This window comes from Ptiloglossa arizonensis, chromosome 7, assembly GCF_051014685.1.
Source record: "Ptiloglossa arizonensis isolate GNS036 chromosome 7, iyPtiAriz1_principal, whole genome shotgun sequence".
NCBI classification, from domain to species: domain Eukaryota; kingdom Metazoa; phylum Arthropoda; class Insecta; order Hymenoptera; family Colletidae; genus Ptiloglossa; species Ptiloglossa arizonensis.
This window is the reverse complement of record NC_135054.1, coordinates 23594659-23613219: the sequence shown is the minus strand read 5'-3', so window position 1 is coordinate 23613219 and position 18561 is coordinate 23594659. Positions and strand designations below refer to the sequence as shown.

General features: G+C 42.2%; 2 protein-coding genes across 5 annotated transcripts in view; one reads left to right on the top strand and one right to left on the bottom strand.

Moving 5' to 3' along the window:
- Positions 1-17902, bottom strand: part of Usp (retinoid X receptor ultraspiracle) — a 51024-nt gene extending 33122 nt beyond the window's left edge. For 2 of the 4 annotated variants that reach the window (XM_076316728.1, XM_076316730.1), the window contains exon 1: positions 1152-1308. Coding sequence is in view for 1 of the 4 variants with exons in the window: in XM_076316731.1 (XP_076172846.1) it covers positions 17628-17646 (19 nt within the window). In the remaining 3 variants the exon portion in view is untranslated. Of the gene's footprint in view, positions 1-1151; positions 1309-17627 lie in introns of those variants that run through there. The other 2 variants (XM_076316731.1, XM_076316729.1) reach the window with 2 other exon arrangements.
- Positions 9737-11216, top strand: LOC143149414 (uncharacterized). Its single transcript, XM_076316751.1, has 4 exons — positions 9737-9822; positions 10206-10592; positions 11086-11142; positions 11211-11216. Exons 1-4 carry the CDS (start codon positions 9769-9771, stop codon positions 11214-11216), a joined length of 504 nt encoding a protein of 167 aa, XP_076172866.1. The 5' UTR covers positions 9737-9768.
- Positions 17903-18561: the final 659 nt, after the last annotated feature.

Here is an 18561-nt window from a genome sequence, read left to right as displayed (position 1 = left end):
AATTACCACTGAACAACGCATTACCACCCACCGAGGTACTTTCACAGCTGCAAATACTGCCCGACAACTACGAAACGAAATAATTTTGTCGCGAACGTGATCGAGGTCGTGCCCCTAAACGAATTTCATCCGCACTTGAGGATTCTAAACACGCCGAAACACAACACGACACGTACGACATTCTTTCTTTACCGATTCGCGAAAGTCGGAATATTATATCTTACGCGAAAGAGACGGGTGTCGGAGCAGTAGCGCGCTCTACAAGGAACACAACGCGTTTATTTATTTATTTCTTATATTTTTCCCGTATACGAACGGTAAGAGATATTTTCCAAGTGAACGGTAAGCTCGGTCGTGCAAAGCACCGACGATAACGAGCGATTTTTACGCGTCGATCGCTTCTGAACTGCACACTTGAGACTCAACACGAGAAACAAACACGCGAACGTTACGTTCCGGCATTGAACTTCACTGTTGCACATTTTTACGTGACGACACAGAACCGAATTTCCCGCCGGGGAAAAAGGGGGACACGGTAACCCGTTCCTATCGACATTCGGAATTCGAGAAGCAATCCTTTCGCCGTGGCGCGCGTGAACGGAATACGATTCGAATCTGATCGCCAGCGTGCTCGTCGCTCGGAAGCAGCGAAGGCGAGCGCGTTCCGCGAGCGACGCTCCCGTCTATCCATCACGGAAATACGCACAGTTTCCACCTTGCTAACAACCGTACCAACGTTTCCAGCGCACTGAATTTTCTTCTCCCGCGACATCGTACCCGGGCACGTGTCGCGATACACGCTGCAAACTATACGGAAAACTCCATCGTGGAGTAAAGGTCGATCGCGGCTACGGAGCGAGAGAGCGAGGAGGCGGATAACGCACGCGACGAGAGCACGTTTTTCTTTCCCCGACGAGCGTTGCACACGTGTCCGTCAATGGAGAAGCACGCGGGCAACACACTCGCCACGACCGAATGACCCACCGCGCGAATAAATCTTAAGAGATCGCCGCGATGAAACGGTAAGGAAACGAGACAGGAAGAGACAGAGAGAGAGAGAGAGAGAGAGAGAGAGAGAGAGAGAGAGAGAGAGAGAGAGAGAGAGAGAGAGAGAGAGAAGTGAGAGTAAAGTAGTTACAGAGGCGATATACCTCGCACGCGTACCGTCGATGCAACTCACTGACTCAATGACTCAATGACTCAATGACTGACTGACTGACTGACTGACTGACTGACTCGGAGATGCACGGCGCTAAAGGCAACTGAGTGCCAGCCGGCCGGTCCGGCTCGTTGCATGTGAGCGTGCAGCCGGCAGAAGAACGAAGTGGGGGCAGGGAGGACGGAAGAAGGGAGCCGGAGGAGGGAGAGTCAGAGGAAAGGTGGGAGGGAGGGGAGGGAGGATCAAGAGGAGGTGAAGGACGAGGAGGAGGCGATGGAGGACGAAAAGCTGGCGGCCGATCACGGGAGGGAGAAGAGGGAAAACTCGGGAAGGAAGGAGTGCAACCGAATCCCGCCCGACGAGCAACCTTCTGTCTCTACTTGCACTTTTCTTCGCAGGAAAATGTCGAGCACGTCGAAGCTCGGCGATAATAACCGCCTGTTTGAATAATATCTTCGGTGCCACAGGTTTCCACGACGTTCACGGTTCCGTACCGGTAACGAATATCGTTTAAGCTTTAGACACCGTTCGAGGAATTCGTGGACTTCGCCTTACGTTACGGTCGAACCTTGCGCGTAAAATCAACAAAATACGCGTTTCGAGTTGTACGCGATTCGTACCCATCGAATCTTGCGAATACGCGAGCCAAACATTTATAATCGAAAATAGTCATAACGCGATCGTACTTGCCAATTCGTTGGCCGATACTCTCACGAATATTCAACGAAAAATATGAAAATATCGATTCTCACTGGCAAGCGTTGGCGATTGGTACCTCGAAAGGTTCTTAAAATTGGAAGGTACCGCGGTACACCTGTTTTAAGGCCTGCGAACATCTTTCAGAGAAGCACTGCGTTTCGTGTAATTTAAATCTCGTCGCCTTAAATGCGAGAAAGTTTGAAAAAAAAAAAACAACTCCGTTGACACTACGGACGATCGCGAAATATAGGTCAGAGATTCGTTCCTATAAAGACGTTTGGTAGGGACCGTTCGAAAGCGATCGGAACTTACCGTTCGATTCGCCGAAGGTACCGCGAATACGTAACACGGGCCGAGCGATGGTGTAAGTTATTCATAATCGATAAAAAGGTGTAATACTCGGACGATAGAAATGTAACCACACCGCTCGAGGTCTCCGAGTAAGTTTCGTGGAGGGAGGAGACGTTGGAACGACAGAGAAAGGAAAGATGGAAGTGAACACGCGAGTGAATTGTGCAGAAGTGAAACAGAGAGACCCAGATAGAGCTTGCGCCGTCACTGTCGAGCTTAGGAGTCAAGTTCTAGTGCACGGCCGAAACGGGAGAATCGACCTCCCCTCTACGATCCCCTCTACCAGCCACGGTGGCTCGTCCAATGGCGCAAGGGTGAGGGAAATCGTCGAAGGCGAAGGGGAGGGGAGTGCTTCGCAATGTCGAGCGTGCGCGGCGAGCCTTGCATGGGGATTCTACCAGGTGACCGAAATATACACCTTCGGTACCGAGCATGTAACAACGAATCTGATAAGGGAAATAAGCCGCCGCTAGGCACCTCCGACGAAGATTTACGTCTCGTTACGAGTGCCGAACAACGAGATGCTAAATCGGATACGAGTTTTCGTAAAGATACATTAAAACGTTTCGAAACGAAACGATCGTAAACCGCGGAGAAGTTATTCTTGGCGTTCGCCGGAACGAACAAAACCCCGAAGAGTTTGCGCCCGACGATTATAATTAACGATTACCGGGCTCTTAACACGGCGCTCGATGGCGCGTATAAATTAACAACGCGCCTAGATCGCCAACGGAGATAACGAGGGTCGCGAAAGATCGTTTCCCTTTAGTGTATCGCGTGTCGATAAGGTTTGTTTGCTGCAGTCCAATACCACCGCGGAGCAGCTCCACAAATACGCGACCAACGGTGGAAACAATCCAATGCCAGTTTAATGCAAAAATCGACGCGACCGTTCCCTCCGCTCGTGATCGCGTATCTCGTTTGACTCTGAACTTATATTTATTCACCTCTTGCTTTCTTTGCCGCGCGCTGCACGAAAAAGTATCCTTGCAACGGCCTTACGTGGAACAGAGGACATCCACGGAGAGCCTGTAGGCCGCACCTGTTCCGATACCTTTGATTCGCTCTCGCCACGGCAACATCCTAGACACACCACCACCCGTCGTCCTCGCGGCAACAGCTCCGTTTTAAGGAAGTTCGCCCGTTTTTGCTTCTTTTGCTTTTTTTTTCCTTTTTTTTTTTCTTCTCTTTTTCGCGCTATGCTTGACCCGCTCGATGTTTGGCCCATATGCTGACTACCCACACACACCGCGCGCACGACGCACACCGAGACGATCGAACGCTGTACACATAACCGAGGAGCGTCGCGTGTTGAGTTCGCTGCGGGTCGCGTACGAGCTCGCTCTGCACGCTCGTGTGCGCCCGCGAATGTGTGGATCGTGTAAGTGGTCGTCAAGGTTAGCCACCTACTCGCTATCACGGGCTCGTGCACACTCTCTCGATGCATTCGAGTCGTCTTGCCAGCTTTAAAGTTTATTATACGCTCGCGGAGAATCGAGGAAACGAATCTCTGGACGCTGCGCGCTGGCTCGCGCTTGACGCTTCTCAGGCGTGGCATTTTCTGCGACTTAGCGTACACTTTATTGCACGTTTCACGTGTCTCGTGCGTTGTGCAACGCAACGAGCGTGTACGCTACTACCGTTCATAAGTATTCGCTCAGATTTTTTGCACCGGGCATTGATTATGACACGTGAATTATTCACGGGAAATTCCGAAAGAAGATACTCTCGATCGAGAGGTAATTGTTTCCATTGGCACTCGTAGACACGTGTCGATGAAAACTGTTCACCGTTCGTCCGACCGAAGGAAGCTGAGAAGAATAACGTCATCGTCCGGTCTGTCTACGCTTTCTTAAATGTCGAGTTTCAGTCGATAAGTAACTAGGACCAATTTGAACCAATGAAAACATCGATGTGCACGTACGCCTTGACAATGCGTTATATTAAACGCATAGGTAGAGGACAGAGCAACCGTATCCTTGTTCGTTTTTGCGAACAGGTGAGTAGGACGAGAAAAGGTTAACAGGACTCGGCAATATTCCGTTTACATTCTTCGTCAGAACTGGTTTCTCCCTCGTTCGGTCGTCAGGGATGTTGTATAGTCCTTTGGTCCCTAGGAAGATTGCCAAACGTGCAAGAAAAATCAACGACATTAAAATTCGGATGTTTCTCTCGTACATTCGTTCACGTTTTCATCGGTTCTGCGATCACGGTGCGTTTTCCCACGTTCAATTGGATTATTTACAATCGATCCAGTCCTCGAGTCAATTCACCGAAAGATAAAGCAAATAACTTTCGTATCCTCGGCTTGAAATTCCTGTACAAGAAATCTGACGGTACTTATAGACATGCGTAAACAGTCTTACACAAAAATTACATCACTAAATTTTTTCTTCCAAGTATAATGAACGCAAGAGTGCCGGCAAAAGCGATAAACCGCTTGTAGTTTAAGTGTTAAAAGTGTCATAAAGCTTCTCTTTTCTCGGTCTTGCATCAATCGTGACAGGGTTACACAGAAGGCATAAATTACAGAATATGACGTCGTTTCAAGCATACCAACGCATAAATGTTACTTCCGCTGCAATAGCCATGATTTACGCAGTATGCGCTCCATGCCGAAATGATTTTTATGTCCTCTGCGCAGTGCAAAGATTTTACGCTAGTACGCGAACACCACAATTACAAGACACTCGTATAAATTTACAAGCATCCGCCAACGTATCTACGAACGCAAACAGGGATCAACAGGGAGAGTTGTTTTACAGAGTTGTCCACGAGTAATATCGTTTCTTGAATAATTTTCACTGATCTGGAGCAACAAGTAAATTGGAGGCATCAGTCGGCCTGCGGGCGACTACTTTCGGAAGAATAAAATCAAAGCTGTACGTCGTTCTCGAACGTTGTAACGCGTAACAAATGTTACGAGTATCAAAGCGAAAGAAAGATAGTAATAACACGTCCGTTCGATTAAGACGCGACGGAAACGTTGCGTTTGAATGCAAAGGAAGTCGAGGCGAGAGGGAAAAAAAAGTCTCGAACTGCGCGGACAGAAGAAAGCGGCGGTGCAGCAGCTGTTTCGACTGGTCCGGTTGCACAATGCACAATTCGGGTTCTAATTCTAAAGCGAGTACCAATCAGGCCCGGCATTGTTCACCCATGAAAGCTCGCAATTTTTCAGGGTTAATCGTTCCTTGAAACCTAATAAGCGACAAACTAATACGCACACCGCTGGATGTCCTGCCGAAAAATTTCTGAAGCCTGAACGCGACGAAAACAGAGGGAAGTCTAAAGGACTCGGTTGGACCGTTCGAATCCTTCTGTTCGTAGACCCGGTATACGGAGGAGTTCGGACTAGTTAACAACGTAGAAATAATTGGGTATTGTTCCCTGTTCGTCGTCAGAACGATCCAAAGTCTATTGTCTCGACGATATTTTTTTTTTCAAGCATTTTCTTCTCACATAACTGCAGATAGATCTTTAGCGCGCGTTACTTTGGCTGCAAGATCAGAATCCGCAGCGTTCGTTCAATTTTATGAAAATTACGCAAGAAGCGTTCATTAAACGTTAGAGGTGTATTCACGGTTCGAAACTCGACGAAATATTGGTCATTCGTGTCGTCGAAACGAAAACGCGGGTAGTAGGCGTCAAAGGTGATATTATACATCGAAGTCGGCGACGCGACGCTCGAGCGCTGGGTGCATGATCGGTCACACTAAAGCGACTACGCATACACTTATCCTGCTATAAATAATGCTCGTTCACGGGGAACGAGAGGAAGGATGATCAATCAGGTGTAGGTGGAAAGGGACGCCCCGAGACGAAGAGGGAGACTGAGAGAACTGTCAAGGACAATGTACGTGACCACCGCATTGCGACGAAGGATTCTGCTACGGTCCTGAAACTCCTCTTCTCCGTGAAATAAAGTGGTGTTCATAGGTGGACGTGTATAAATAGTTCGTTCACCCGATACGCTTGAGACCGATTCGGAATTCGCAATACAGAGGTGCAATACGCCAACCTCGATATACCGGGCAAATTACACATACAATAAAATGGTAATTCTAACTTTCTGGCCGGATCATTGCACACCAGTTCCCCGTATTTATTTCAAGTGTTTCGTGTGAAATGTAATCGTACCGTAACTGATTATTATATTCGATGAATCTTCTTTTTGTTGATGTCAAACGTTTGTTTCACTTTTCCACTCCTTTCGTCCCACGTATCGGACATTAATTAGATAGGCTTCTGTTTCAATTACACTGTGCAGCGCAGAAATTTTGCTCGCCATAAAATTCATTTTTGGCAAACCGTTCGGTATTCTCCACTGCATCCTACTTCCTACCTACGTGTTATCTCTCCAGCGCTAAATCGTGGAGACATCCACGATCGCCGTAAAACGATACAAGGATGGTCGTAACGTAACAGTGAGGCTTAAAACGGAAACTTAAAAGAGTTTTTTTTAATTATTTTTAATTTTTTTTTCTATATTCTGTGGTGCACTCCCTTCAGACCATGAGAAAAACCTTGACCAAGTTAACGATAACCGCATTAAGCTCTTTGCTCTCTCGTAAACCAATCAACCGAAGAAAGTGCTTAACGGAAAGCAAATTATTGTTTGTTCTTACGTTAAGCAAGTGTGACGGGAGAGTATAAAAATACAAAGCAGCGTTGCTTAACACCTTCGAGCTCGTTCACCAAGTGGTATGTGTCCTTTCGTATGCAAACGACGACTGCGCGTTAATAATTGTTGCATCTATTTACGTCCAAATATCCGCATTTAATCTTTGATTATATAATGTTTTTTTTTTTTTTTTTTTTTTTTTTATAGATGAGTAGCGAATTTTGTTCATTTTATAACATCGATAAGAACTTACATGGTAGAACGGCATGATTGTTATAGCGAAGACGCACAGAATAGATTGTGAACGAGAATACCATGTAACTCACCTGCAACAAAAAAGAAAAAATTACAATTAATATGTGCAATACCAATAACAAGTTTGTATAATCATCGGCTTTCCAAAAAGAGTTTTTTACTTTTTAAATTTTTAGAAAATCCATGAGGAACCATAATTTACCACGAGGTTGTAATTACAGCGAATTGCAACGAGTTCGATAATAAGTAATCGCCGGGTGTATAATTGTTCTCTGAAAAGATTAAACCTAAAGAAACTGGAACTAATTTATGTTTCATACTGTAACGATACGCTTTGCAATCATTTCTCGAATTAATTAATTTCTAATACCTACTAAAGTATTAAAACGACCGATCAAATAATTTCTTTCTTGAAATAACTTGGAATATCTAATCTATTTTTTTTTTTATTTTTATGCCGATAAAGATCTATGTATTTCTTTGGAAAATCCGCACTTGACCCAATTTCTATTACGACTAGTACCCAGTAGTCTTGCAAAGCTTTTCCTCGACTAGAAAAGCGTCACAGCACGAATCGCGTTTCAGTCTGAAATTGCACCAGCAACCTTGACATTCCCACGAGATCGGTAAATGGAACCCCGTCACGTAAAGTGTACTTCCGAGGACCTTGTAACAGGAAATCACTCAGTGGCTTTCTCGAATAAGGCTATAAAGTTCGTTGGTTACTAAATATACATCGTTTCGACACCGCCGAATCGTGTGAAATAGATATTTAAAAAACATTAGTGGTAATTATTAAACGTTCTCTCTAGTAAGTATATACTTTACATAGTGTATATATATAAAATATACATATATAATATTTATATAATGTATATATATAATACTATACTTATATATATACATATAAAATAATGAACGATTATCAAGTGTATATTATATAAAATAAAAGTTTAAACATGGAATAAGTATCGATCGAGCGATTTATCATTTTATATAATATATCATTTAGAATAATGCGTAAAGTGGCACAACAATGTATTGTGCGTGGTGCTGAAAACAGGACGACAATAAAAGCAGACCTCGGTGCTGAAAGTGAATATAGGTCAGCCAAATGAGCCTGGATTATGAAGGATGCGCAGCACGTGCCACGTGTAACAGAAATATTCTCACCCTCCTTTTGATTTTTTTAGGCAGCCACGTTTTGAGAAAAATTACGAATTGCGGACACCTAACCCAGACGATAGAATTTCAAACGAGATGCTTAATCGCAAAGAAATATTCATAACCTGGAAACAAACGTTGAAGAGTACAAAAAGTTCTTTTTACGATTGAATTTATTCGGATGAAAAATAGTAATTGATCGTGGAAGGATCTACGAACAATTAAAACCATTAGAATCGGTAACGTCTTAACGAAACGTTTCGCACGATCCTGGGTAAAAAAGTGAGAAAGGACGCCACCTGATATTCAAATCAAGACTGAAGGATCTTTAAGAAAAACGCCCATGTGGATTACCTGGAACTCGTTAATCAAAGAAATCACCGAAGGTAAGGCATAATTACTCTCACTTACACGCCTTTACCTGTTCCTGGCATTCTGCATATCTGGCGGCATAATCAATGAAAGTCGCAGGCGTTTACGATGTACACCGCTCGGAATAATTAAAGGGTCGTCTACTAAATTGATTTAATTGCTCGGCGGGTACCCTCTACTTCTTCAAGTGAACTGCTCTACGCAAATAAAAGTATTCTTACCAAACGATACCGTGGGCAGAAAAAAACGAATGGATTTCTAACGTTTAAAATTAGAAAATTCTAAATACTACGCATCTCGACAAATTTGAATACCGCGGCTTGCAACGATTGCGATTACAATCTTCGAAGTCTCTTTAAAATTGATCCATCTCGACCGATCGAGTCGCGATGAAAGTGGGATATTTAATTACGTTGCAAAAGCGAACGTTTACGAGCTTCTAAAAATAACGATAGCCAACGAAAACGTAACGAACATCGGAGGCCTGAACCAAGAACTGAATCGTCATCGGGACGACGCATCTGCGGGAAAATGGCAACTAAACGAGGTGGAAGAACAGGAACGAGGATGCTGCGCGGACGATGCGAAGGAATAATCTGCGGCAACGGTGGAAACCTGTTGGCTGACACAGAAACGAGAAAATGGGTCACACGAGGATTACGAACGAGAGTCATTATGCATCTCGCGCAGGCGGTAGGTGTTCCTATTCAGGAAACGTTCAAAGATACGATACACCGGTCTCGGGTGTCTGGAATCGCGACCGGGAAGCTAGGAGAGCTGGTCAGAGTACGCAAAAGGAGGAAGTAAGTAGGTCAGTAGGTGAGTCGTGCTAAACAGTGCACGGGAGTGTCCCGACATTGACCTATATGTCTACTTTGTGTGTGCACTTGCCTTCCCCTTCCGTGACCCCTCTTTCTCACTCTCTCCCTATCCCCGTGTCTCTCTCTTCCCTCGGGCATCCCCTCCAGCGATGCACTTTCCAGCCAATTGCATATAGGGTCTGCTTGCACTTGGAGTGCACTTTCCCCACCACCGGGACGCCACCCCGGCGCCGGACCGTCCCGCCACCCTGTACCAGACGCGATCGATGCCCCAACGAGACCGAACAGAGCCACGAATTCATGATCGCTTTTGAATACTCAAACAAATGGATCCTCCGCCAAACGGTTCGCCAATTCAGGAGTTCGTCGCTAGATCTTTGGTAATAGAACACGAACTGTCCCAGTGAATTGTTCGGAAAAACGGAGCAGCAATTTCGATCGTTTTGAAAAGTTCGAATTCTGTTTGTTCAACCACTGTTCTATTCGTAGAAATTTAATTAAGATTTTAAAAGAGAATATTTTCGTTTCGTCTTGTAACGTTCCGTTTAAATCGGTAACCTTTCTTCTTTTCTTCAACAAAATAACCTTACGTTATTTAATATCGGATGTTAAGAACAATATGCTCGTAAAGCTCGTCGGAAACTAAAATCGGTTGTTGTAGCAGCTTACGCGATAAGTTACAGCTATCTCGATTCATCTACGAAACAACCGTCCTATTACCTAACAATCGTCTCTGTCTGTTTCCATCGTTGCTGCACGGAAGCGTAAAATTTGCCGAAAAACTGCTTACGCAAGGAAGCCACCAGAAGCCTCCGTGGCGGACGTCTCACCTGCACCGAGGCGAAAAGTATCTCGACAGCCACCTCATCGGCGGCCTTGGCGAGGGACAACGATAAATAAATGGTTTCGCAACGCGATCTGCGTACGCGCACGCATGCCTGAGTGCGTGTCGCACCGGGCGTTGCAACCTTGCGGAAATATAAATAGAGATCGCGATAGAGAAGGAGGGAAACTTGAACGAGTCAGTCACACTCCACGTGTTTTTCTCACGCCCGGTACTGCTGGCTCGTGGCACTCCGACGAGCTTTTGCACGACAACTTCACCGCGACCCTGGTCTACCCGATGTTGCGTAAACCAATCCCGCGCGCTGTGGGAAGCATTCTTTTCTTTTATCGCGAAACGACGACACTCGCGCCCGCCTCTTTCGTTCGGTCCAGACACGCGGGAATAACGATCGGACTATAAACAGCGTAATGTTTTCACGCATCGAGCAGAGAGGCAAGAAAAATATTTCTTTATCGCCGGCTCGTTCGGTTAATTCGGTTTTTAATTATTGCCCGAAGCTACGTAGCGAACGAAGCTTGAACGAGCGCCCTTAATGCCGGTCGATCGTCCACGTCGGAGGCTATGAAAGCTATTTAATCCGATCTTTCGTATTGGAAATTTTCAAATGTTTCTTTTTTTCTTCGGATTTTTCTTATTGCCTTTGAACGATTGCGATGATAAAATCGAATCTATCGTTTCTCGGGGAGAATAATAAAGAAAAGAATTGAAAGGGAAAAGAAACGATCGGGATCGAAGGGAACGTTTGTTCGATGTTCTTAATGGTCGCGTTTACTTAAAAGTTTAGAAGCGATTTCAGGTGGTTATTTTAAGTGCCTCGGTCTTTAGACGAAAGGCGTGGATTTGCGTGTACAAGGTATGCCAAAAAACCGATAACTAATCGAATCCGCGACACAAGTAACGCGTTAAAAGACATTAACGCAGAACTGATTCGTCAATATTGATTCCTCGGAAACCAAAATAATAATCCGACCGAGCTTGAGAGAACAATTTCATTCCGTAACATAAATACCGTGACCTGTTGGAAGACCTTTCCTATTATTCAAATAATAAAGGAAAAGTAAATCGTTTTAAAAATAAATATTAAGAGGTCAGTTCGCATCGGGATGATACCAGATATACATTCAGCGACAAAAGTAAAGATTAATTTAACCGAACGGAGGAAGTATTTAGCCGTCTATTTCAATAAATTTCCATTATTCTTTTATTATTATAATATTCTTCTCTCTGTTTGTCTGTTACGCGAACTACGTTCGATTACTTCGTTCGCGATACCAGCGACGGACTTGCAATTCCTATCGGTAGAACTTCGCTGAGCGAAAAAAAAAAATGAACGGACAGATAAAAAATTTCCGCTGAAAACAATTGCGTCGCTGAGAAACCGAGTACGCCAAGTATTGACACGACGCCTTATCGTGAAGCGACGTGTAACAGCGCGGCGTTTATCGTGTTTCGAACGTACCTCGAAAATTCTTTCATTTTCTTTTAACCCGTACCGCACGTACTGAAACGTTGCGCTGGTCATGCACGATCGCTTTACGTCGCTCGAAAATTCGAGGAGAAGTCACATCGGTATAAATTTGTTTATAAAAGCAACACGAACGACAGCGACCAAGAACTATGCAAACATTTTGTCTGGCGACATCGACTTATCGTACAGGGATTGACGAACGAACGCAATTTATGGAATGTAATAAAGGGAGAAGTGGAAAGAACGAAGTGGAACAAATATTCTCCATTTCTCGAACGCAGCACGATTGATCTTTATACTTGTATTTAGGACAATTTGTTAATTATATGCTTTGTTACTTGGCTTAACGCGATATATCACCATCGATATGTTCATACTGTATGTATTGAGGCAGTAGTATTGCTATTAATAAGTACTAATAATAGTGAATAAGACTAACGGTGTTAATGGTAACAGAACTTTTATATGTTAAGGTTTGCAAATAATCGTTGTAACTTTCCATAAATAACCTTTCCTTATTTCGAGTTGTCGTTTCAAGACAGATATTCAAAATGAGCGATATTCCTTTTCAGTTCGTACGATCGTTCCAATGGTTTCAATGACCAAATAAGTCACACTTTAAGTACCTTGCATAAAATGAAAGGGAAAATATCATATTTGTAAACGAAAAACTACATCGCACGCGCAGAGGGCAATAAATTTACAACGATAATACAACGCGTAAAAAACTTATTTCATTAGAATGTAAAAAGTTCGAGGTAAAATCGCCCGAAGGTCGTGTTTTTGTGCACGATCCAACTTGCTTGAAGATTATTCAGACTTTTTGCGGTAACGCTGTATTTCGTTACAAATATTAAACTGAAAGCGACCACGGAAACGTTAAAGCTGCGACAAAATAAAGATATTAATACCTTTGTGCAATTGTAACACGTGTTGTGAAAAGAGTTGATACTCTTGTAAAAACCGGTGCCTTAAATATACCGGACTCGCTTTTTTCTTTCTCGCTGCTCGACGACTTAAAACATTTCACGATTGCGTAACTATCTCCACAGTCGTGAATTCCAATCTTTTCAATAAATTCTAATAATAGTCTCTCGCATGAAATTAAAATAATCGTCGTCGTTTCGTTTGACGTAAACCTGAAACGTAAAGCACAATTTAATTTTCTGCACGCTCGATTGTTTGCGTTAATTTCAACGAGGCTGTTCATCGGTGACTCGGACGACAGTGAACGCACACGATACCGCGATATCCTTTTTTTTAATGGTTCGTCCGTGTACGCTCGAGAGATAATTGTCACAATAATTTTAATATCTCCGCTAATTTCGTATTCACCCATAATGCTATGAGATTTTCGCTGAATTCCGCACGAATTCGCCGTACGAACCTTGAACACAGAATTGAAATGGCCGATTCGCGCAACCACGAGCTACCTTAATCGCTACCTGCATGTAGAACGGCCAACGTAATGGCATCGAGCTCTGTATAAAGTAATTATCGATACGAGTTTACGTGAATGGGACTGCACGCGAGGTGGTGCCGGCCTTGCGGTGCAAGACCCTGACAAAAATGCACGGCAATTCGCGCAATTTTACGCGCATTATCGCGCACTAATTATTTTAATCGAGCGAACTATAATTGCTGCGTCCACTCTCGGCGATAACGGCGAAACGATCGATAGAAATTACGGTTCTAATTTATTGGCGGATCGATCGAAATAGAAGCACCATTCTCGCTTTACTTAGCTCCAATTAATGGCCTCATTAAGGATAATTGGCGCGCGTGTGTCCTAATTGATCGAATCGTGAAGAAGTACGAACGCGTTTAAATTCGAATAATCGCGAAACAGATACGCGGGGAACGAGATAAAATATTTTCACGCCCGGAGAAATAATTTTTATCCGTAACAAACGCGAGAGACGTTCGTCGAGTTGAAATTTTTACCAAGGGGGATGGAAATTAGCTTTTCGATCTCGAAGAGTGTCCCTGATATCCAAAGATGTAGAATTACTTTTAATTTTGGAAAGATCTCGATGGAGAGAAAGCAACATAATTTACGAACGAATGCAACAGGATTTCAGGATATCCTCACCGATACGATGAGCCGAGTATCTAAATGGCAAACGTACGTGTCGTACGCCCACGCACTGGAATTCTATCTCTTTAATTGGCACGAAATCGGAGAGCGAATTCAACGGTACCGGCATTAGTTCAAAACTGAGTGTACCGAGAGTGTTGAAAAATCGTCATAAATTTCCAAATTTACGCGGATAGTCGCTCCAGTTCAAGAATCGATTCTTGCACTTATTCCGCTCTAAATGACTTCTGGACGAATCTAGAGAATCGATAGAATCGTTAAGAATTTTATAACTACTTGTGTACGCTACTGCAGCACGTAAACATTTTAATTCGTGGAATTAAAATTTTACGCAAGTAAATAAATGAACAAATAAGTATAATATTCCACGTTGAAATTACCATTCTGCAGAACAATCGCGTGCATTAATCTTCCAGCAATAGCCTGCATATGAACATACATTCGCGATGGCAGTTAGAGCAAAAGAAAACGATGCAGAGCAGATGTTAGACCAGCTTGCTAATTGACTCATTCGACAAAGTTCAAACATAAGAAATATTTAGACCACGTCGAAATCATAATGGTATCCCGAAACAAACCGAGCAACGAGTAAATAAAACAATTTTTCCTATACGGCAAAATGGAAAACGGTATAAACAAATTTCGCCTCCTCTGCGTATAATACTTACCGGTTATCATTTCTTTACAAGTGGTTACGAATGGAAACATCGATTTTACTGCAAACAGATACTTCGATCGAACGCACACCTTTTACTATTTTCGACTTTTTTAAGTACCAAATTTAATTCACCGTATAATCCGCTCGATTAACAAGCGAATTCGAGCAATTTCGTCGCCAACGTGAAATTATACAATACCGTGGGCAGATATAATCACGCGCAAGGCCATCGATTATCCATCTTCCTAGTTTGCGTGGAACACCACCAGTTACTGTCGATAAATCAATAGCCCCTAATTGCCGCGAATGCACGAACGATACTCTAACTATGACGAAACGCAATGTTTGCGTTAGCGATTCCCTTCGTTTGTGCAACCACACTGATTTGCATTTTGTCTCTCCAGAGTTATGGATATTTATGGCTTCATCTTGTTTCAATATTGCTCCCACGATTATGTAACTTACTACTTCCACTATCTTCTTAACAATTGGTAGATAATTGCTTAACAAAAAGAATCGTTTCATCAACCTCTACAATTTCTATCAATAGTTTATACACAGCTTGTGCAATTCGTTAAATTTACTCTCCCTTGTATTTTCACGTCATTAAAACAAAATCCTTGTGTTACGGTTTACCCAACTGATGCGTTATTAGACATATAAATGTGATATTTCGTTTTAAAAAATACTCGTCGTGATTTTTATTAAACTTGGTACACCAATTCAAGAGGGAGAACTATGGTTTCGTCGCGACAAACACCGTACTATACATAATGAGAAAAAAAAAGAAGAACGCATAATCGGTGTACAGAAGAACGTAATATATATAGTTGGCTAATATCGTGCGACACAGTGAAGCAAAGAATAGAGAGGAGTGCAGATTAAAGGAAACGGGGGAGGGGAAGAGCGTAACAGGACGGAAAGATAAAAAGATGAAAAGGGAAAGTAAGACAACAGAGTGTAGGTTGAAAGAAGATGAAGAAAAAAAAAGTAGTGTAACCACTAGGAGAGAGAGAGAGGTGAAGTAGAAACAACGGGTACGAGCGAGGGAGAGTCGTCGTGTGTGTGGACGCGCGCTCGAGCGCGTCTGCAGTTCGTCCTTGGACTTATATAACAAGGAAGAGTCTAATAGGGAAAGAAGAGAAGTATCCCAGAATGGAACGAAAGATCAAAAGGGCGAATCAAAAATAAAGGATGGAGAACAATTTCGCGAGTATGCCGTCTTCTAACGACCAAAAGATTCATGATACTTTGCAACATTTTCAAATAACGCAAAAAAAAAAAACTATAGGAAAATGTATACGAAAATTGTTCGTTTCTTCCTATCATTGATTAGATATTTATAAATGATGATCTACCACTTCATCAAGAACAGTCTAAAGAGTTACTTAACATTATTATCACTTTGCACAAAGTTGCGAACAATTGCACGGAAAAACCAATTTTCACGCAAAGAATAAAAATAGGATGAAAGGAAACGTGCTATTGTACCTAGATATTCCACGTTCCGAAAACACACTCGTAAACCGGTTAACGATGGTACATGTGCAACAAGACGATCATGAAAAACGTATGAGAAATCGCGGCTATAGTCTCTGCCTAAAATTAATACAGAAAGATCGCCGTTGTATTACATATTTATCGCATTTATGTATGCTTCTGTAAACGATGTAGTCGTATTTTTCCAAAACCTTAAAAAATTTTGTACTTTAACAGACAATTGAACGATCAATAAACTTCGTACCCTCAAATTACATAGGGAGATACTTCTACAATGTCTTCTTCATATAAAAAATGTCTTATTGTGTTCAAAACACATGTTCGAAACAGAAATTCATGTACCTGTTTCCAATATTAAAGCATCGATAAGGCATTGGTGAAAGACACGTAAGAAGTATAGTTAATAATTGATACACAATTACTTCCTATATTGTTGTAAACTTAACCTGTAATTAACTGTTTATTTTTAAAAATAAAATATATTCGTTTAATAGAATACATTCAGTAAGCATTGTCAAGTCAACTTTGATATTCATTGACTGCAAGTAATTTCTGTGTGAAAGTGTTTTTACCTACTTTAAATTTGCTACTTTATAGAAATGTAATTATAAATACCCTGAGAATTACATATATGTTTTACAGAATTATAAAATGCATAGAAATAACGAAGTAACTTCATAATGAATATCGATAAATTGAAACTGATAGAAAATACTTTCGTACATCGATCGTCTCGAGAATGTTTTCGTATCCCTATTTCTATAAAGGTTATCGAGAAATAAACCAAAACCTATCAATTAGATAAACTAATGTTCCAGTATTCTGCATTTCGATACACTCGCACTTCTACAAGTCTCTGCGCAGATCGAAAGGGTTGAATAGCGACACACAGGGAGAGGGGTTAATTCGCACTAGCTTGAGGTAGGACGTGCACAAACGGTCGACAGGTGTCGCCACGTTGCAACACATGCTTGACTCGGTCAAGCGATAATAATTCTCACGTGTCTCTGTCAAGCGGTATCGTGGCTTCAATTCACTGTACGCGAGACACTATCTGGGTTAAAGACACGCCGTTATACTATTGCGTAATACAGAATGTAGTCGTCTGACTAAGCGGCTTTCTTGAATGTTTCGCGGCCAAACGTCAAAGAAAAATGAAACACAAGTTACATCTACTTTAAACAAATCAACCTATTCACAATAACACGCAAAAAAAATGAGTAAAACTTTAAAGGAATGGCTATGATACTTTCTTCGCTATCTTTCCTGCATGTACATATAATACACATGTATAAAAGAGATACGCGTAAGGATTGAGCCAAGAGAGGAGGGTACAGTCAAAATCAAAAGTGAGATGCGTGACATAGATTTGGCCGAGAGACCAATTTTCAGAGGAAGACTATCCCAAACCAGGATGCCATATTCATAGGGAGTTATAGATGAATGGAGGATAGATTCAAAAAGGAATTCTCTGCCAATATCGCGGTCAAATACCGCAAATGCGGTCACTGAACTAGTTCCGTTTCGACCCTGACACTGCCATTGCCCCCAGGTCGCGATTTGTGTCAGAGGCTCAATATTGCCGTGATTTTATTTGCATGCACATTTACTCACCCCTCTCGCTGGACTCCATCTCGCAAAGACTTCTGATACCGTGTTGGATGTACGGCACACGAAACGAGTATCGAGCAAGTACACGTGGAATATTACTTGTGGATTTCGGCCCGCCAGCTCAAAATTCACCACGATATAAACATGGCCGGTCGTTCTCTTGTCACAATTACCGTGGGGTCGTTGAACTTTTCCGAAATCAAGAGACTGCGCCGTGGAACACTAGAACTATATATCTTTTTTCAGTGTACGCGAAAAATGGTAAAGTACCGTAACTTGGTGCTTGCCACCTAAAAATAGATCGTGAATTCGGCGATTGTTTTGACTAACAATGTGGTTTGCAACCTACTCGGAGGTGGCGCTACGCATTGGACGTCTATGGCAATGATTCCAAATATCACCGCTAGAGGGCCATGAACAATCCAACGATTCTCAAAGTTCTTCATTAGCAACAAATTTCTTAAAATCTTTCATTTCCAAATGTCCTTTAAGCTTTTATAATGAAATATAACTGATAGATTGTAAACGAAACGCAAGTTTTCTCTTTCATTCTTTTTGCTCTCAAACACTTTGTTAATCGCTATAAAATTTGAACACATTGCGGCATATGGGTAAAAATTAAATTTCATCGGAACATTGGTCAAATATTTAATAAATCAGGCACATTGTAAACATAAAATAATTTCATTACATTTCCTTTATAAATTACAAAAAAACATTCAATATTTGTAAATAAAAATATGTAGATAATTTTATAATTCTTTGTTCCTTCAAGGATTTAATCAACTTTATTTAAAATGTATATAAGATGACATGAATTTCTATTGTTTGAGGGGAATACAGCACACCAAAGGCATTCCTTTCACCTTCTCAATAAACTTCTAGTTGTGCAACAAAAACGCTAGATAGCGTTACTGTAGCAACATGACGTATTTGT

Bases quoted from the DNA above. Each gene is read 5' to 3' on its own strand.
- LOC143149414 (XM_076316751.1), top strand. From the start codon at position 9,769: ATGGATCCTCCGCCAAACGGTTCGCCAATTCAGGAGTTCGTCGCTAGA. The intron at 9,823-10,205 runs GTAATAGAACAC...GCTGCACGGAAG, and splicing joins AGTTCGTCGCTAGATCTTTG to CGTAAAATTTGCCGAAAAAC. The intron at 10,593-11,085 runs GTGGGAAGCATT...AAGCGATTTCAG, and splicing joins GTAAACCAATCCCGCGCGCT to GTGGTTATTTTAAGTGCCTC.